At 48.4% G+C, this 21,038-nt stretch overlaps 1 protein-coding gene across 4 annotated transcripts in view; it reads left to right on the plus strand.

Moving 5' to 3' along the window:
* EYA2 (EYA transcriptional coactivator and phosphatase 2) overlaps nt 1-21,038 on the plus strand; it is a 253,660-nt gene that overhangs the window by 221,244 nt on the left and 11,378 nt on the right. For all 4 annotated transcript variants that reach the window (XM_043883562.1, XM_043883561.1, XM_043883563.1 and 1 more), the window contains 4 exons: nt 8,009-8,067; nt 13,578-13,738; nt 16,330-16,444; nt 17,453-17,574. In XM_043883562.1, coding sequence (XP_043739497.1) covers nt 8,009-8,067; nt 13,578-13,738; nt 16,330-16,444; nt 17,453-17,574 — 457 coding nt within the window. The remainder of the gene's footprint in view (nt 1-8,008; nt 8,068-13,577; nt 13,739-16,329; nt 16,445-17,452; nt 17,575-21,038) is intronic.

A 21,038-nucleotide genomic window follows, 5' to 3' on the forward strand; every position in this document is an offset into this window, starting at 1 on the left:
CCCCCAGAACCTTTACCCAGGCCCTGGGACTCTTTATGTAAGTTCCACTGACCCTGTCTGAACTTCAGTTTCCATGCTGGTGAAAGGAGGGGTCTGGACTATCATTGGAATCCTTTATTAGGCCAGCCACATGCCTCATTACACACCTACAAGTGGATGCAATAACTATATTTCATGGTTTTAAAATCCTGGAGACCTTGAAGGCCCAGAAGCAATGACACTCCTGTAGCAACTAGCATACCTAGCACCCAGATCTTGGCTTCTAAACACCATTGTCCAGTGAAAGGAACCAGGGCTCCTTGGATAGGAGACCGATTCTAGGGCTGGGACAGAGAAGACACATGCTAACATGGAGCATCTTACAGTACCCCAAACTGAGGACATACTCGCAAATCCCCGTGATGATGGGGTATGTCATAGGGATATAAGAGCTGACCAGAAAGAGTTCCCAATGGTTAGAGCTGGAACAATTTGAGTACTCAAACAAATAACATAGCATCTAACCCTTAGTATGGGCTTCCAGGTGGCACAGTGGTAAAGAATCTGCCTGCCGATACAAGAGAAACGGGTTCGATCCCTCAATTAGGAAGATCCCCTGGAGTAGGAAACGGCAACCCACTCCAGTATTCTTGCCTGAAAAGTTCCATGGACAGAGGATCCTGGCAGGCACAGTCCATGGGGTCACAAAGAGTCAGACGTGACTGAGCAACTAGGCACACACACAACCCTAAGTATAAAGAAGGTTCCTGTGAGTCCACACTGACACAGATGAATGACTAAATAAGTAAAAAGTGGGGGAGATGAGACAGCTTTACAGTGGAGAGACCTGAGGAACACTACCTGAGCCAGCTGACCAAGATCAGCATCACCAGCGTTACTTCATGTTGATAGAATGTACCCTTGATGCAATGTGTTGGGAGTGGCACTTTGACCTCTGTGATCTTCCTCACAAAACCCCTAGACCCAGTCTAACCACGAGAAAAACATCAGATAAATCCCAGCTGAGAGATATTCTGCAAAATACCTGACCAGCATTCCTTTAAACTGTCACCAAAACCACAGAAATTCTGAGAAACTATCACAGTCCAGAAGAACCTAAACAGACAAGATGAAAAAATATAACGTGGTACCCCAGATGGGATCCTGGAAGGGAAAAAGGACGGTAGTGGAAAAATGGAATTAAAAATAGACAGTAGCTAATAATAATGTAGTGATATTTATTAATTGTGACAGGCCATTTGAGTATAAGATGTTAACAATAAGGGAAATTGGGCGTGTGGTGTATGGGAACACCCTATACTATAGTCACAATTTTTCTGTAAATCTAAAACTATTCTAAAATTTAAAGTTTATTAAAAAAAAAAAAAAACGGAAGACTCATCCAGTAACTTGCCCAAGATCACACACCTAGGAAATGGCAGGGCTGGTACTGGAGCCCAGGGATGGGCTTTTGAAGGCCAACTACAAAGTCAAGTCCATGTGAAATTGAATGTGTCCACCCCAGTTCTCTTCTGCCCCATTCCCTGAGATGTATTAATGTGTAGCATCCTGACGTGTCCATGGGATTAGGACTGAAGACTACAGCATTCTGCTTTGCTTCTAAATTGTTTCATCGGCAGAACTGACCATCCATGAACCTCTTGCAGTGCTGAACTCAATTCAGTTTGAGGCTATGGAATTCACAATAGTAATACTAGCAATAATCAAGACAAACGTGTATGTGGTATTTTCTACAGTTGAGGGGCTTTTCAAAGTGCTTTATCTGTATTGATTCATTCACTCCTTACAAAACCCTATGTGGGAAGTACCATTCTGCAGCTCAATTACAGACAAAGAGGCTGAGAATCAAATAGATTCAATACCTTGTCCAAGTTCATTCTGTTAGTAAGTAGCGGAGTCAGAATTTGACCCAGAGCCCAGAGTCTGTACTGTACTCTCTGGCCTTGCAAAAACCAGTTAAAAAAAAAAAAAAATGGACACTACCTTTATGATTTCCCAGTTTAGTAGATGAAACAAATCAGCCAGTGGGTCAGGCCTAGATTAATCCTACAGGCCCCACAAATTGCAGAAACAGAGAAACTTTTGTCCCGAATGGGGTAGAATTGGGGCAGTTTTTCCAAAGGCAGTGACATCAACAAACCTTTGCAGGCTTCAGATAGTTGGAAAGAGAGAGGGGGAAAGCATTCAGAACAGAAGGAACAGCAAATGCAAAGGCTCTGAGGCAAGAGGCTGAGGGCTGTTGAAGGACTAGCAGAGACTATGTCTGCAGTGTGTTGGGAGATGGGGGGTGGAAGGTGATGAGGCAGGGTGTGCAGACAAGAGGGGCCTGAGTCAGGGTGAGGACCCGGAGGGAGGTGGGAGACACTGTGGGGTTTTGAGCAGAGGAGGGCCAGGATCTGACTTAGGGTTTAGCAGGATCCCTCTGGCTGCTGGATGGAAAGTAGGCTGGAAAGGTGGAGGGTAGAAATGAAGAGGTGATTGTAATAGTCTGAGTCAGAGGCCTGCAAACTTCTTCTGTCAGGAGCCAGAGAGTAAATATTTTAAGTTTTTCAGGGTCAGACTGTCTCTGTCTCAACTACTCACTTCTCCGGTTATAGGACAGAATCAGCCACATACCTAAGTAAATGAATGAATATGGCAGTGTTCCAATAAAACTTTATTTATACAACAGGTGGCCAGCCAGATTTGGCCCCCAGGTCATAGTTTGCTGCACCCTGGTGTAGGTGGGAGGTAATCCTGGCTTAGACCATGGTGGGAGTGGCAAGGGAGACTCTTTCCCAAGATTCTCTTTCCCTTTGACATGATAAGTACCTGTTTCCAATCAGATTTATGATCTTCCAGATCGTTCCATCTTCATTTATGTGTATGGATACATTCGTATATAGTATCTCATTTTGTTTTTCACTTCTGTTCACAGTCGCTCAGTCGTGTCTGACTCTGCAACCCAGTGGTTTTTAATTAGTGTAGACCCCGGTGATACTGGCTGTCTCGTTCTCTAGTCTGCTGCTTTTTGCGCTGCAGGAAGTCTTTGTGCTAACCTAACAATCTCTTCCTTCTGAGTGGCCGGGTAGGAGTCCCCTGAATGGATATACCACAGTTCACTCCGCCCTGACCCAGTTGAGGGAACCGCAGGTGATTCCAGTTTCTCACTGGGCTGACCGGCCTCCTTGCGCAGGACTCTTGGTGTGTATTTCTCTGGGTCAGAAAGTGTCAGTCCTCGGCACCACTGCGCCTCACCAGCGTCGAGGCCGCAGGAACCCCCCACTCTGTCTTGGAAGGGCATTCCCGCTCAGACACCCCCACCAAAATTAGAGTCACACTTGGAGTGCAGAGAGGCCAGAGGCACCCTGGGCAGTAAGAAGCTGGATCCTCAGCCTGAGAAGCCTGCCCCCGCCCCATGCAGCCCGGTTGAGGAGCCGGGGGTCCTCCCCCTCAGGACCCAGCCCCATCCTCGCGTCCTCCGCCCTGTCCCGCTCCCCTTGGTGCCGGCTCGGCAGGTAACTCGATCCAGGTCAGCTGGCGGGGTATGAGGTAGCGTCTCGCTGAGCGTCATGGTATTTTATTAAGCCCGAAATGTGATCGCTACTGTTGTCGCACTTCAGCGCCCCCAACAATCCCCGGCAGATGAGAAAACCAGAGCCTTCCCGCATGCCTTTCCCCTGACGTCAGGGAAAGTGCAGGGAACCCTGCCCGGGGGGCCCGAGAGCCTGGGTGACCCCCCAGAGCAGCTTTCAAGCCTGAGGGAAGGACCGGGGGCCACTGGGCGGTGTTTTTCCAATTTCAGGCAAAGCAACGGACTGGGGGGAAATCTGCTATTAATTTCTCCTCGGTGCCTGGGTCTCGGAAGTCAGCACTGGCTTTTCAATACAGTCTTCGTTAACCTATTAGGATGGTGGGCCCTAGGATCCTTCCATCTAGATGACATTGCTCTGGCTCAGGGGTCTCAAATGAGGATGCCCACGGGGGCCCAGGTGAGGCAAAGTGAGGAAAACCCAGTAGAGGCTGTGGATGGTCAGGACAGAGGCATGCAAGCCCTGCCTTGCCAGAGCATGTAAATTCTCAAAGTAGCAGAAAATCTGGAGAGACAGAGAAAGAGGGAGAAGAAGGGAGAGAGGAAGGAAGAAGGGGAAGTGAGGGAGAGAGGCAGGGAGAGAGACGGCTGTTGTTCCAAAAAATGTTTTACTGTTTGAAGACAGTTTGGGCTACATGAGGTACATCTCCTGGCCAGCTTGCAAGCTCTCCCCTAACTGAACCTGTCAACACAGCAGTGAAATTGTCCACCCTGTTCCTTTATCCCTCCGGAGCTGCGCTTCCGGTGGAATTTTCTGCAATGATGGGAAACGTGCACCATCCAGTATGGTAGCCGTTGGCTCCATTTGGCTACGGAGCCCATGAAACAGACCTAAGGAACTGAATTTTCTATTGAATTTTTAAACTTATTTTATTTGTTTTTCTTGGGCCGCACTGGGTCTTCACTGCTGCACACAGCCTTCTCTAGTTGTAGGCGGACACGGCTGAGCAATGTCACTTTCACTTTTCACTTTCATGCATTGGAGAAGGAAATCGCAACCCACTCCAGTGTTCTTGCCTGGAGAATCCCAGGGACGGGGGAGCCTGGTGGTCTGCCGTCTATGGGGTTGCACAGAGTCGGACATGACTCAAGTGACTTAGCAGCAGCAGCAGCGAACATAAGCTACTCTCTCGTTGCAGTGCGCAGGCTTCTCACTGCAGTGGCTTCTCTCGTTGTGAAGCCTGGGCTCTAGGGTGCGTGGGCTCAGTAGTTGGGGCACATGGGCTTAGTTGCCCTGTGGCATGTGGGATCTTCCTGGAGCAGGGATCGAACCCTTGTCCCCTGCATTGGCAGGCAGGTGCTCAACCACTGGGCCACCAGGGAAGTTCTCTATTTAATTCTAATTGACTAACTATAAAGAACCACATGTGGCTGATTGCTACTGTATTAGATAATGTGATTATAGAACCTTTTCAATTGGAGGTATGCCATCACAGCTCTTTAGGAAAGGACACGCCGTCTCAGGGACAGGGATCAATTATACCAAGAGATTAGAATCCTGGGTGCGTGGAAAGAAAGGCGATATGGAATCATAAGTAGTAAACCAGATGTCTGCTGGCTCAAAGAGTGGTCACTCAGCGCCCTCCCAGGTTTCCTTTTTCCCACTTTTTTGTACTACTGCTGCTTCTACTGGGGTCACCGCTGAGCGTCTGCCATGTCCTTTGCCCTCTGGTCTGGCTGCCCTCTGCCCAGGGCTGACCCCAAGGAAGCCCCTGGGTGGACCCCCTGCTGCTGCTGCCATCCAGGCGTGTCCACGCACCAGCCACCCCCAGGGACCTCAGACACGCCAGGTCCCCTGCCACAGGACCCCACAAGTCCTACTTTGTCGCTGCCTCAGAACTGTGGGCAAAGCAGGCCAGGGACTCTGGGCACAAACCTCTTTCCAAGCCAAAGGCTTCAGCAAACCCCCTTCCAGTCCACAGCCCCTTGAGGAGGCCAGGGAGGGATCAGCGCCACACCACCCCTTCTTCTAGGTTCCGACCTTGATCCCCACAAAGCCGCCCAGGCTTCCCCAGGTGCGACTGTCCCCACCCTGCCCCCGGTGTCTCCATGACAACCAGGTTTTCTCTGTATATCTTTCACAAGTGATGGGAAGGTGGTCCCATTATCCCCCAGCAAAGCTCCTGTCCTCAAAGATAAATTCCAGCCTCCTCCTTGTGTAAAAAGAAATCTGCTCAAAATGTTGATAGCACCATCTTTTTCCCCAGCGTGTCTCCTCCTGTCAGGAGTCCAGGGATGTGAGAACCAGTTTTTCTCAGAGGTCAGGCTCAGAGTTCCATTTGTGTCTCCTCTCTCTAACAGTCTTTACTAGGAGGTCTCTATCCCCTGAAATTGTCTTGCAAAAACCCCAATGCCAATGTTTACCAATCTTAACACAGTAATCAAAGCTACCATTTATTTAGCACCAGGCGTTTCTTCTCTCTTCAGCCATGTAAGCTGGTTCTGGTATTACCTCCATTTGCCAGTCTGACCTCTGAGGTTCAGGATGGCTGTGTCATTTGCTCAAGGTCACACGGCTAGGCAGTGGTTGGATCCAGGATCCAAACCCAGGCGATCAGATTCCAGAGCCTGAGCTCTAATCAGTACCATGGTGGCAAGCCCAGCGTGCTCGTGATTTTTGCCTTATGGATCTTTCCCCTGAATGTACTTGATGATGGAGGTGGAGCTCTCCACAGGGTTGGTGGGACTTGCCTGTGGCTTCCTTGGGGACACTGGCCTCACTCTTGCCTCTTGGTTGCCAATTGCAGGAAACCCCTCTCTACTTCCTTAAACAGAAAAGTCCGTGTATTCCTTTCCTGTGACGGCTGTACAAATTCCCACACACTTAGTGGCTTAAAACAACACCGTTCTAGAGGTCAAACGTCCAAAATCAATTTCACTGGGCCAAAGATGTCAGCAGAGCTGGTTTCTTCTGGAGGCTTTGAGGGGAGAAACTGTTTCTTTGCCTTTTTCGACTCCTGGCAGCTACCTGTGTTTCTTGGCTTGTGGCCTCTTTCTCTACCTTCAGTGCACCTCACTCCAGTTCTCTTCTCTGTCATCAAATAATACCCCTCTGCCTCTTACTTGCAAGGACCCTTGTAATTAAATTCAGGACCCACCCAGCATACTCTCCCCATCTCGATATGGTTAACTTAATCACATTTACCGAATTCCTTTTGCCCTGTAAGGTTCCTGGGATTAGGACATAACACATCTTTGGGGGCTGTGGTTCAGCCTACTATAGTGGTCAGGGTGGCCTCCTCTCAGTTGCGGCAGGATAGAGCGAGTCATGTGATCGAACCTCATCCCTCTCTCCAGCTCCCAGACCTGCTTTCCTCTAACAGCTCCAGGCTTAACCCCACCATCCAGCAGCCCCAGGGAAAGGAGAGCTCCTCTTTCTCAGAAGCCCCAGGGCTGGTTCTCATTGGTCCATCTGAGACCACACCCTCATCTCTGAAGCAATCACTGTGGCCCGAGGACCCTGGGTCTCTCTGATTGGCTGAACCTGGGTCACGTGCCCACCAATGTCATCCCCTCCTCTCCGTCTTAACTGCCGTGCGTTGAGGTATTTCTGCAAAGAGAACTGAGAGATGTATGAGTGGTGGCTGGCAGCTTGTTACTAAAATCTGTTGAATGGCCAGTGCTTGAAAGGGTAACCTGGCACATAGTAGAAGTGAAGTTGCTCAGTCGTGTGTGACTCTTTGCGATCCCATGGACTGTAGCCTACCAGGCTTCTCAGTCCGTGGAAGTTTCCAGGCCAGAGTACTGGAATGGGCTGTCATTTCCTTCTCCAGGGGATCTTCCCCACCAGGGGATCGAACCCAGGTCTCCTGCATTGCAGACAGACAGACGCTTTACCCTCTGAGCCACCAGGGAAGCCCAAACTATATGCCTGGCACATAGTAAGTGCTCAATAAATGATGGTCACAGATGGTGGCACACAGAGGGGAACTTGGGCAGGAGGCATCTCCTGAAGCTAATGCTTGAAGAATGCAAGGTTCACTAAGCAGCGGAAAGCAGAAAGCCCTCCACACAGAGGAAACACCTTGAACAGAACAGAGGCTTCCACTGTATGGCCATGGTATCCATAGGTCCTGGTGTGCCTGGGGACAGAGGGGAATTGGATTGGTCCTATTTTGTGGCTGTCCTCCAGTGTATTACTAATAGCAGCCCCCTTTACACTGCAAAACTGTCAGGGTGTGCGTGATAAATTACACAGTCATCACCACCGCTTATAGCCAACCAGCTCCTTCATAAGGAAACCAAAGGCAGAAGAGGATGAGACTTAACCCAAGGCCACCCAACCTTTAGTAGCAAAGTCTGGACTAGAATTCAGGACTCCTGACTCCCAGTGCAGTGCTCCTTCACCCTCCAGCTTATGAAATCAGCTCTCAAAGGCTGCATCAGCTTCACCAGTCACGTATCTCCCTTTTTTTCTTCTTGCCAAATTCTCCATAGGATTGTGACCAGATCCACGTGGACGATGTCTCATCTGATGACAATGGGCAAGATTTAAGGTAGGAATTCGGGGAGTCAAAAATGCCCCTTCGGATTGAGAATCAAGCTCGCCTATCACTGGGATGCAGAGAGGAGGCTGGTTGTCAGGGCAGGGTGTGCCTGCCTCCACCATAGCTGGAACTTGTGTTTCTCTGAACTCAAAAAGCACAACCGTGCCCCCGACCATGCAGCTTTTCTTCCACATCATCTCAAATCACTGGGGCTGAGCTTTCCACAAATTCCCTGTGACGCTGCTTCTGCTTATCTCTTTGTGGGTCTTTTTTTTCCCCTGCTTACTAAAGTAATGCATGCATGAGGGCATGGGTTCAGTCCCTGGTCGGGGAACTAAGATCCCACAAGTTGCATGTACACGGCAAAAAATAGAGCATTAAAATATTATAAGAACGGAATAAAGTAATGCATGCATATTGTAAAAACTGTCATACATCACTTCTAATCTTGCCTCCCAGAATCACTACCATCAAGACTTTAGTTCACGTTTTTCCAAGGATTGACTGCACTCATTAACATATATATACATATATATTATTTAGTATAAGATCGACACAGTCAATACTCAAAAATATTTCTTGAATGAATAAATGGTATGTTGGTTTCTAGGGGAAACACTCCTAGGACATGAATTCCACAAATAAGGTCCCCAACTGCTCAAAATGAGACAGCTTTCTGAAGAATGTGGCTGAGGAATGTTCCAAGCCTGCCCATTATAAAAACAGAACCCTCATTAATCTGTGCTTATCAAAATGATCACAATTCAGCACCTCTCGGCCCATCAAAAGTATTGTGAGACCAAAACGATGTTTTGCTTGTGGGCCATTCATAGTAATTTTGCTTAGCATTAGCTTCTGAGGTGTGTCTTCCAACTTACCCCAAAAAAAGAAATCAAAGTTTCTGTTACTGAGCCCTGCAAGTCTTTTCAAAGCCCCGCACAATTAGAAGTGATCGGTGGACATCGCCTGCTTCGCTTTAATTAGCCATTCAGAAAATCCTCTGCAGTCAGGCCTGGCCAGGACCAGGCTCCAGTGCCCGCCAGGACTGCTCAATTTATGGAGTAAATAAATCCCAGATCAAGGCTAATTGTGTCCTTTCCATGAAGTCATCCCTGGGAACCACTCTCCCTTTCAGCGCAATGAGCAACCAGTGTTCCGTTTTCATCCTTTCTGCTGTAGCGGCTGGCTTGGAATCAAAAGCAGTGCCCCTCTGAACCCTGACTCAAGCTGAGCTTTTGGTACCGCACTTCAAGAATGCACAATCCAAGGGTGTTTTTTGCCCCTAGGAGCCAAATTCCCCATGTGTTCATTCAGGAAATATCTGTTACGGACCTACTGTGTGCTAGGCATCAAATGCCCCCCCTTTTTTTTCCCTCAGTTAATGGTAAAAATGGAGACTGCCCTGGTGGACCAATGGTTAAGACTCTCTGCTTCCAAGGCAGGGGTCACAGGTTTGATCCCTGGTCGGGGAACTAAGATCCCACGTGCCACAAAGGTGGCCAAAAAATAATTAATTAAAAAAAGAAACCCAACAGTAAAAACCAGCAGTGCTACCGTCCTTATCTTGCGCCATGCCCTGTTCCAGATGCTTCACGTGGCTTACCTCATTGCACCTTCACAGCAATTAGGAAAAAGTGGCTCTCATCATCCTCATGTTACACTGGGGAACGGGAGGTTCAGAGAGGTTAAATAACCTGCCCGACCTGACACAGCTGGTAAGTGGGAGAGGCAGGATTCGCGGACACCCTGCCCTGCCCTCCACCTCTTGGCAGAGCATCCAGCCATCTCCCCTGGGTGTCCTCTGAGTTTCGAGTCAGCGGTTTTCGAGAGTAAATCCTCTAGCCTTTCTGCACTACCCAGGGAGGGGCTACTGGTGGCTACCGATCCCAGAGCTGACACCTGCGTATCCAGGAGGCTCCCAGGTTCACACACCCACCGCTGCTCTGCGCAGCACAGACTCTCCTCTGAGCCATCCCTGCAATACCAAGGGAGCGTCCCCAGCGGGTCTGATGCAGTGGATACTGGTCCATCTGCACGTGTGTGGTACCATCTCCCGTGAGTACCCAGGAGGTCTTGCCTGATCTCTGCTTCTCCAGGGATCCAGAAGAGTTTGAAAAAGAAGAACAAGCCACTTTTGGAAAGGAGGAATGTTAGGGTGAAGGGATGCTCCAGCCCCCAAGTTCACTGCCACTCAACCAAGGTCACAGACTGGTCTAAAGTCACACAGATGCCCTCTGTGCCTACTGGAGACTGCAGTGCTCCAACCACTGGAAGGGAACTGGTCTGAAGCTGTTCTTCCACAGACTCTTAAAAAAATGGAAAAGAGGTTGATAGAAATTAAATGAAAAAGCAAAATTCTCTCGCAAGGTGAGAACCTTGAGAGTAGAGAGGAAGGAGCATGTGGCAAAAAGTGTGGTTCTTGGGGCATATGATTCTCCTTAGGAACAAGATTTGTATTTCAAACCTTATGAACATTCCCTCTTATAATTTGTCTTCCTAGGGACATGGTCATTGTATTGTAATTTATCAAAACCCACTGACTTTCATAGAAAATATGTATTTTCCCAACATGTGCAAAAAAATTATAGTTGAATATCACTCATCAGGCTGTTCATATCAGTGGTTTTAAATACTACTCCAAAATGTGAAACTTAAATTTCAGGAAAAAGTGTCTTAATATTTTTCATAAAATATTGTGAAATATCCAAAATATTTTCCCTTACTGTGTCAATTGAAAAAAACGCTTACAAAATTCCCTTTACTTGATAAAACTAGTGAGTTAAAAATCTAAAAAAAAAAATCCAGAGTAAGAGACCTTACATACAACAAGCTATGTAATGATTTCCATGTAATATTAGTCATAGTGGTGGTCACTCAGATAAGAAGTAACCTTGTATTTATCCAAACACCCAATGAAGCAAAATTCTCAGGTGGAAAAAGAAAAAGTGTCGGTTCTAGAAAAGAGGAGCCCTGATGGGATAAAGTCACATAGCTCCTTTCTCATCAGGTTAAGAATGCACTCAAAAAGTGCCCAGCACAGTGAGTAACCCTTACGAAATGGCTCTCTGTCCGTTTGATTAGATGTTGTCTGCTCCCTTTCACTAGTTCGGCGTATTTTATTTCTCTTTAGCCCCTGCTCACCGCCACCCAAGGGAGGGGCTGACAAAAAAGCAATAGCAACACCTCTAAGTAGCAAACCCACTGGCATCTTTTGTGGGAAAGAGGAAGGATTCCATGATTTCACTTCCCAGTCCTCAGGGGAGATGGTCCCAGCTCTGCAGGACTTCTGGGGCCGGCATCCACTGCGTCAGACCCGCTGGGAGGCTCTCTTGTGGTTCAGGGACGGTGGGGAGGAGAGTCTCGGGTTAACCGAGAGCCGCTGGGAGACACAGGTGTCAGCTCTGGGACCAGCATCACGCAAGCAAATTGTTAGAACAGCCACGTCTCATCTCCATGCAGAAAACATTTTTTAGTAATCTTCTCAGGATCTCAGAAGTTCATGTTAAATACCATGATATCAAGCTAGTGGTCAAGCAAGTTAATTACACACAATCTATATTTGTATTTTATTTATTTTTTATTTCTTTGGTCATGCTACACAGCTTACGAGATCTGAGTTCCCCAACCAGGGATTGAACTCACACCCTCAGCAGTGAAAGCATGGGATCCTAACCACTGGACCACCAGGGAATTCCTCATCTTTTTAAATCTGAGTAATTCAGTAAAAAGCAGACAAGAGACTGTGATCACCCCTATTCCTACCATCTCCAACTCACCACTTGCTGATATTATGACTTACTTGCTTCCAATCTTATACACACTCACAAATGTCTGTGAAAAATGACCCAGGTGAATGTGTTTGTGTGTGTGTGTGTGTTTATGGACATATGGGCAAGAATTTGTCTGAAGAACAGCTTCTGTCAGCCCACTGGTATCTCTGGGATTGTCCATCCAACCTCCTCTGGAGAGAATCCCAGCGTCTGCAGTTGAACCCCTTCAGATTAAGTCACCCCAGTCAGTGTCCTCCTGGGCTGCCTGCCCCGGTGGTGAAATTTGCTTTTGAATTTGAGGCATCATGCAAGGCATCTCTGTGGATCCTGCAGGGGTTTTGTCGTCACCAGTTTGATATTCAGGCTGAGCCCCACACACAGGAGAGAATGACCCAGCGCTTCACATTTCCAAATTCCCTTTTCTCTGTCGCAGCACTGGTGTTGAACTGGGAATACCTAAGGTACAATTCCCCAGTGTTGTTTCATTCCTAGTGCATCATGTCTCCACCCTTAAACTCATCAGAGAAAATCCAGAAACAACAAAATAATAGGAAGAGAAAAACATCAGCCAACCCCCCGAATGAGAGGCCCTGGTACCACGCTGAGCTGGTCCCCACCCCCCACCCAGGCCTTCTCTCTCTGAAGAGACCTTCACTTTGGAAGTTTGGTCCACACACTGCCTTGTGACGTCCCATGATTTTGCAGACCTGTACCAGGCTTACGGTGGAGGGAAAGAAAATGGTATTCCGTGAGAGCTGGGGTTTTCCCTCTCACGCTGTAGCTGCTGGAGGTGACGTATCGCCCACAACTCCCCCTTCTGGTTCCCAGCTGCCATCCTGTCATTAACTTCCTGTGACGCTCTGATGTGTCCCCAGGGCATGCTTCATGCTGACGGAGGGTTCTGTCTGCAAAGTACCAGCAATCGACTCTGCCTAAGTTTTTCTTTTTTTTTTTTGGCTTCAGCGTTGTGCACAGGCTTTCTCCAGTTGGGGCCAGCAGGGGCTACTCCTCGCAGAGCGCAGGCTTCTCATTGAGGTGGCTTTTGTTGCGGAGCACAGGCTCTAGCCTGCGGGCTCAGTAGTTGTGGCCTGGGGACGTAGCTGCTCTATAGCACGTGGGATCTTCTGGGACCAGAGATTGAACCTGTGTCCCCCGCATTGGCAAGTGCATTCCCAACCACTGGGCCACCAAAGAAGTCTGACTCTGCCTAGTTTAAAAGATAAAATTAACGTAGGGAATGCCTATAGAAAGATATAGAGATGCTCACAGCATAGGGGAAAAGGGTTAGCAGCCAGGCCTTTCGAGGCATGTGAAGCAGGGCAGATTTGGGGATCAGAGTATCAAGAGCTCACTGGTATTTTCTTCTGGACCCTTCTCTCGGGGTGAACCGAGGCCAACCACTTTTTGGAATTGCCTTTCCAGCTTCAGATTCCAAAGTGGGGGAGCGAGAGAGGCCTTGGCTTGGCCACTGCATGCAGGGAACAGAATGACTGCCCCTCAAAAAAAAACAGAGATGTTCTTTGATACCAGAAGGAAAGAGAATGGATGCTGCCTGGGCAGGAGCAGAGGATGCCACCATTGTTCGGGAAGTTAATGAAAGCTCTGACCCTGCTTCTCCCAGAACGCACCCAGAGCATCCTCACATGTTCGGGGACATAGTCAAACATTAGCCCACCCATGGGTCTCCTGGTGAGAAGCTCCCACCTCCCCGCAGTAACCCTGTCTCTTCTCCCTCTTCCGTCTCCCCAGCACCTACAACTTCTCCGCTGATGGCTTCCACAGTTCGGCCCCGGGAGCCAACCTGTGCCTGGGCTCCGGCGTGCACGGCGGTGTGGACTGGATGAGGAAGCTGGCCTTCCGCTACCGGCGGGTGAAGGAGATGTACAACACCTACAAGAACAATGTCGGCGGTGAGCGGGCCGGGGGAGGGCCGTCGACGGTGCTCGGGGGGTCTGCCTGCCTGGGCCTCGGGCGCACCCCCGGACCAAGGGGAACTCATCAAGAACGGATTCTGTCACTCACACCCGACCTGCTCGGCGCCAGGCTCCGAGAGGCTCACAGACCCTGGCTCACCCGGGGTGGCCCTCATGACGCCCTCTGGGAGAGGGCGCTAGGATCTCATCATCCCCACTTTGGGTCTGGGGAAGCGGAGGAAGAGATGACGTGTCCTGCCCATGCATGATCACGCCTCCGGCCCCGCCGTGGTTCTCCACCTCTGGTCCTCGGACCAGCAGCCTCAGGGTCACCCGGAGCCTTGTTGGAAATGCAGGTTCTGTGGTCCCCACCTCAAACCTGTCAGATCGGCAGCTCTGGGGCGGGCCTGGCCCTCTGCATCTTAGCTGACCCTCCAGGTGGTTCTGCTGCTTGTTGAAAGTTTGAGGACCACAGGCTTCAGCCCTCACTACTGAGATTGTGGCCCCTGGAGCAGCCACAGGAGCATCACCTGGGAGCTTGTGAGAAATGTAGATGCCCAGGCCGCTCCCAAGGCAACTGAGTCAGATCTCTGTCTTTAACAAGATTCCCAGGTGATTCGTGAAAACACTGGTTCGCAAGCTTGGCTCATATTGGAACCCCCTGAGGAATTTCCCCTTCTGCTTTTCTTGGCCTGGCTCCCGATTGGCATTGGGACTTACTGTGTTCCCCTGGGCGATTCTACTGTGCAGCCAAGTCATGAAAGCTTCAGTGGCGGGAGAGCATTGGTTTATCACACTGAATAAGAACCTGGAAGGGGCTAGAGGCAGGGTGGGTTCACCAATGACCAGGCCCTTGATCACTATTTCTGGAATTCTCTAAGCCTTTGAGTCTTAACAAGTGAGACTGCTTCTCCCCCAGGAGGCACGTGGGGATGTTTTTTATTATCACGGTGTCTCTAACCAGCTACTGGCTGGTAAAGGGAATTAGATTTGAGTAGGCAGATAATAGAATCTGCCATCTACACCTTGACCCCATTCCCAGAAAGAGCAGAGTCCCAGGAAGAATTCAGGGTCTCCAACTGGACAGAACCCACTTCTGGTCCCACTGCTGCCACTTTCTAACTCCATGAGCCTTAGTTTCTCAAGTCTGTGAAATGGGGATAAAAATAATTCTGCTTCCCTAGCGACTGAAAGGTTTGTTGTCAATGCATACAAAAGGCAGGACTCTGTGCCTGGAATACAGTAGGCACTCAGGAAACAGTAGCGTTTATCACTAGCTCCTTTCAGTTTTGCTTGAGAGTCTTTTAGATTGTTCTCTGTTGTCTGCTTTCTGTGGATAGACCATCAGTTCTTCAGGACAGATTTTCTGTCTTGTCTGAGGCTGCAGTCCTGGCAATAGCCAGTGTTTCTTGAGCATTTCCTCCATGCTAGGCTCTGTTATGAAGGCTTTTTGTCTAATATTAATGGTTGTTTTGCTCTTCACAACATCTCTGTAATGTAACAGCTTCCTTTTAAATAATTTTTCTATTTATTTATTTGGGGCTGTGCTGGGTCTTCATTGCGGCACGGGCTTTCTCTCTACTTGCAGAGAGCAGGGGGCAGCTCTCGAGTTGTGATGCAAGGGCTTCTCAGGACGGGGGCTTCTCGTTGCAGAGCACCGGCTCTAGGACTCTAGAGCACAGGCTCAGTAGTTGTGGCGCATGGGCTTGGTTGCCTGGTGGCATGTGGGATCCAGACCAGGGATCGATCCTGTGTCTCCCACACTGGTAAACGGATTCTTCACCACTGAGCCACCAGGGAAGCCAGGTATCAGTTTTTACCATGCATGTTGTATGAAGGTGGAAACTGCGGTCAGAGAGGTTGAGTAAGGCACCCAGGGTCTCTCAGCCCAGGCGACAGAGCCGGTCCTGGGCTGGTGACTTCTCCACCTCTGCCCACACTTCATGGCCTCTCACGTCCAAGCCTGTCAGCTTCGGGGCCGGCCCTGCCTGCTCACCCATCTCTGCACACAGATGGAGGGAATCGGGTGTGCTTGGGGTAGGGGCGACAGGGACCGAGTCAGCCAACAGAGGCCCTCGGGTCCTCATCCAAGTTAAGCCCCAGGAAATGCCCAAGGCGTCTGTCGGGCTGTTCTGCTTTCCCCTCAGCTCAGGGGAAATTATCTAGTGTATCAACAGGCAAGGAGCTGGCGGCTGGCAGAACACCGGTGGGCGGCCCCCTTCCTGCTGCCCCTTCCCCAGCTATTTCTGTATCACAGAACTAGCCCAGTGAGGGCTGCGACCTCCAGCCCGGGGTCACCATAGACGGCAGCATCCTAAGGGTTTCAGTAAGTGTGTCTGAAAAAGAGTAAGATACAGGATGCAAAGAGAAAACGCTTAATAAGTCAGCATCCGGGAGGTAGTGAATGATCAATCCATCCATTGAGCCTATCAATCTCAAAATAAAATTAAGGTCACTGGATTAAATTTGACCTTGGGTGTCACCTGACTTGAAACCTCAAACTACAGTAGCTCAACTCTCTTTCCGTCACCCTGCTCCCCCCAGACCTCTAAAATGATAACTATTTTCTTTTTTTGCTTTGTCCACAGGCTTGATAGGAGCTCCCAAAAGAGAGACCTGGCTACAGCTCAGAGCTGAGCTGGAAGCTCTGACTGATCTCTGGCTGACCCACTCTCTGAAGGCACTAAACCTCATCAATTCCCGGTAGGTGGGAGCCCCCATTTTTTATTTGTGCCACTGAACTTTCTCCCATTCGAGGCTGGTGGCCCCTCCACTTCCATACTGGGACAATCGGACTCCCCAAATTCTCCATTGCACATTTTCCAGACATTTGATAAAGCTGGGATGTGCCCGCACCATGGACACCTTGTCCCATAGATGAGCAAATAGCTGCAGAGACTCAGGCAGGGGCCCACAGAGCTGAAGACTTCTGTCCGTAGGTCTGTCTTCTCCCGTCTGCTCTTGCCCACGACACCCTGCAGCCACAACATCGCCCTGTGAAAACCATTTTATAGGATGCCACAGTTCACCTGGTGGACCCTTAGTGAGGTCAGGGGAGTCCAGTTTCCAATTTATTAGGCTTGCTAATAAATTGCCTCTTGCTCTAAAAAAAAAAAAAAAAAATCGCCTGCAGCAGAGAACAAATTACTCTGTACCAACAGCATAATTCTTATGACCCAACATAAGAATGGGTTACAAACTTGTGAATGGGTTACCCAACTTATGAATGGTTACAAAATGACAGCCCATGAGCTGAATCCATCCTACTGATGCATTTTGTCTGATACACACTTGGCCCCAAAGACAGGGAAGATTAATCCATAACCGCAGGTTCTGAGGATGTCAGGTCGGAGGGGTCAGAACCCGCATGTGCTTTCCAGTTTACCCCGGTCCTCACTTCTCCCTGCTGTCCTGCACTAGGTCAGTACCACTCAGGTACATTTCCAGTAGGTCCCTGCAGCTATTTTAGTGACCCTTGCAATAAGCATTTGATTTGTAAATAGAAGTATTATACTTGTATTCAATTTTAATGTGTCAGGCAGGCTTAAAAGAGAGGAATGGCTGGAGGATCCTGGAGCTCCATCCACCCTCACCTGAAGATGACTTAGCCAGAGCCTCAAACCTCACCAGAATTCCCACTGACTCCAGGCTCAGCTACAGAACTCCTTGTGCTATCCCGGAGATCTGACCCACAGTCTTCTTTGTCCTCAGGCCCAATTGTGTCAACGTGCTGGTCACCACCACTCAACTAATTCCTGCCCTGGCCAAAGTCCTGCTGTACGGATTGGGTTCTGTGTTTCCTATTGAGAACATCTACAGTGCAACCAAGACAGGTAAGGGGAACCTAGACCTACAAAAGGGGGAGGGTAAGGTCAATTTTGCCTGCCGGGATGAGAGGTTTAATGACACGAGGGAAGTTAAAGAATTTGTCCAGAGGTATGACCAAACTCCCCAAACCACCCTCATAACTCACTGGGATTAACCTCTGATCTAGAGAAATTGCTTAGTTTTGCAGTTTTCCAAAGTGTATTAGTTAAGATATGCACAAAGCTGCTATTAACAAATACCCACAAATACAAGGGTTTAATTACATTAGTGCATGTATGTGTGTGCTAAGTCGCTTTAGTCGTGTCTGACTCTTTGCAACCCTGTGGACCACAGCCGACCAGGCTCTTCTGTCCATGGGATTCTCCAGGCAGGAATACTGGAGTCAGTTGCCATGCCCTCCTCCAGGGGATCTTCCTGACCCAGGGATCGAACCTGCATCTTTTGTGTCCTGCATTGGCAGGCAGGCTCTTTACCACTAGCCGCACCCTTGGGACGACCCTAATTACATTAGGGCCAAAGCTAATATCTCTCAGATGTCAAACAGACCAGAGGCGAGTGATCCAGGCTGATAGAGTGATTCTGTTCTCAAACTCACCCAGGAAGCCAGGTTCTTCCCATTTTATTTTCCCATTATCATCCCTTCTAATTTTATTCTCATCAGTTCAGTTCACTCACTCAGTTGTGTCCGACTCTTTGTGACCCCATGAACCGCAGCACGCCAGGCCTCCCTGTCCATCACCAACTCCCAGAGTTTACCCAACTCATGTCCATTGAGTCGGTGATGCCATCCAACCATCTCATCCTCTGTCGTCCCCTTCTCCTCTGCCCTCAATCTTTCCCAGCATCAGGGTCTTTTCAAATGAGTCAGCTCTTCGCATCAAGTGGCCAAAGTATTGGAGTTTCAGCTTCAACATCAGTCCTTCCAGTGAACACCCAGGACTGATCTCCTTTAGGATGGACTGGTTGGATCTCCTTGCAGTCCAAGGGACTCTCAAGAGTCTTCTCCAACACCACAGTTTTCTTCAGCGCTCAGCTTTCTTTACAGTCCAACTCTCACATCCATACATGGCCACTGGAAAAACTGTAGCCTTGACTAGACGGACCTTTGTTGACAAAGTAATGTCTCTGCTTTTTAATATGCTGTCTAGGTTGGTCATAACTTTCCTTCCAAGGAGCAGGCGTCTTTTAATTTCATGGCTGCAGTCACTATCTGCAGTGATTTTGGAGCCCCCAAAAATAAAGTCTGCCACTGTTTCCACTGTTTCCCCATCTATTTCCCATCAAGTGATGGGACCAGATGCCATGATCTTAGTTTTCTGAATGTTGAGCTTTAAGCCAACTTTTCACTCTCCTCTTTCACTTTCATCAAGAGGCTCTTTAGTTCTTCTTCACTCTCTGCCATAAGGGTGGTGTCATCTGCATATCTGAGGTTATTGATATTTCTCCTGGCAATCTTGATTCCAGCTTGTGCTTCCTCCAGCCCAGCATTTCTCATCATGTACTCTGCATATAAGTTAAATAAGCAGGGTGACAACATACAGCCTTGACGTACTCCTTTTCCTATTTGGAACCAGTCTGTTGTTCCATGTCCAGTTCTAAACTGTTGCTTCCTGACCTGCATACAGATTTCTCAAGAGACAGGTCAGGTGGTCTGGTATTCCCATCTCTCAGAATTTTCCACAGTTTATTGTGATCGACACAGTCAAAGGCTTTGGCATAGTCAGTAAAGCAGAAATAGATGTTTTTCTGGAACTTTCTTGCTTTTTCGATGATCCAGAGGATGTCGGCAATTTGATTTCTGGTTCCTCTGCCTTTTCTAAATCCAGCTTGAACATCTGGAAGTTCATGGTTCACGTATTGCTGAAGCCTGGCTTGGAGAATTTTGAGCATTACTTTACTAGCGTGTGAGATGAATGCGATTGTGCAGTAGTTTGAGCATTCTTTGGGATTGCCTTTTTTGGGGATTGTAATGAAAACTGACCTTTTCCAGTCCTGTGGCCACTGCTGAGTTTTCCAAATTTGCTGGCATATTGAGTGCAGCACTTTCACAGCATCATCTTTCAGGATTTGAAATAACTCAACTGGAATTCCATCACCTCCATTAGCTTGGTTCGTAGTGATGCTTCCTAAGGCCCACTTGACTTCACATTCCAGGATGTCTGGCTCTAGGTGAATGATCACACCATCGTGATTATCTGGGTCATGAAGATCTTTTTTGTACAGATCTTCTGTGTATTCTTGCCACCTCTTCTTAATATCTTCTGCTTCTGTTAGGTCCATACCATTTCTGTCCTTTATTGAGCCCATCTTTGCATGAAATGTTCCCTTGGTATCTCTGATTTTCTTGAAGAGATCTCTAGTCTTTCCCATTCTATTATTTTCCTCTACTTCTTTGCATTGATCACTGAGGAAGGCTTTGTCTCTCCTTGCTATTCTTTAGAACTCTGCATTCAAATGGGTATATCTTTCCTTTTCTCCTTTGCTTTCTGCTTCCCTTCTTTTCACAGCTATTTGTAAGGCCTCCTCAGACAGTCATTTTGCTTTTTTGCATTTCTTTTTCTTGGGGATGATCTTGCTCCCTGTCTCCTGTACAGTGTCATTAACCTCCATCCATAGTTCACCAGGCACTCTATCAGATCTAGTCTCTTAAATCTATCTCTCACTTCTACTGTATAGTCATAAGGGATTTGATTTAGGTCATACCCAAATGGTCTAGTGGTTTTCCCAACTTTCTTCAATTTAAGTCTGAATTTGGCAATAAGGAGTTCATGATCTGAGCCACAGTCAGCTCCCGGTCTTGTTTTTGCTGACTGTATAGAGCTTCTCTATCTTTGACTGCAAAGAATAGAATCAATCTGATTTCAGTGTTGGTCATCTGCTGATGTCCATGTGTAGAGTCTTCTCTTGTGTTGTTTATTCTCATGTATATAGTCAAATCAGAATCTGCCATATTATCATTCCAGCTCATGGGAAGGGAGAAAAGAGGAAGGAGTGATACATGCACGTCCAGTATTCTAAAAATAACACCGGGGGCGGGGTTTACTTCTACTCACCTCCTATTGGCCCAGCTTGGTCAGGTGGCCATAACCAGTTGCCAGGGAATCTGGGAAATGTAGTCCACAGCTAAATGACCATAGCTACCGCTACTACTAAGTCACTTCAGTCGTGTCCGACTCTGTGCGACCCCACAGACGGCAGCCCACCAGGCTCCCCCATCCCTGGGATTCTCCAGGCAAGAACACTGGAGTGGGTTGCCATTTCCCTTTCCAGTGCATGAAAGTGAAAAGTGAAAGTGAAGTTGCTCAGTCGTGTCCAACTCTTAGCGACCCCATAGACTGTAGCCCACCAGGCTCCTCTGTCCATGGGATTTTCCAGGCAAGAGTACTGGAGTGGGGTGCCATTGCCTTCTCCGACCATAGCTAAGCCCCGGTAAAACTCAGGAAATTCTATTACTAAGAAAGAAGAGGAA

Source organism: Cervus elaphus, chromosome 23 (assembly GCF_910594005.1).
Source record: "Cervus elaphus chromosome 23, mCerEla1.1, whole genome shotgun sequence".
Lineage (NCBI taxonomy): Eukaryota > Metazoa > Chordata > Mammalia > Artiodactyla > Cervidae > Cervus > Cervus elaphus.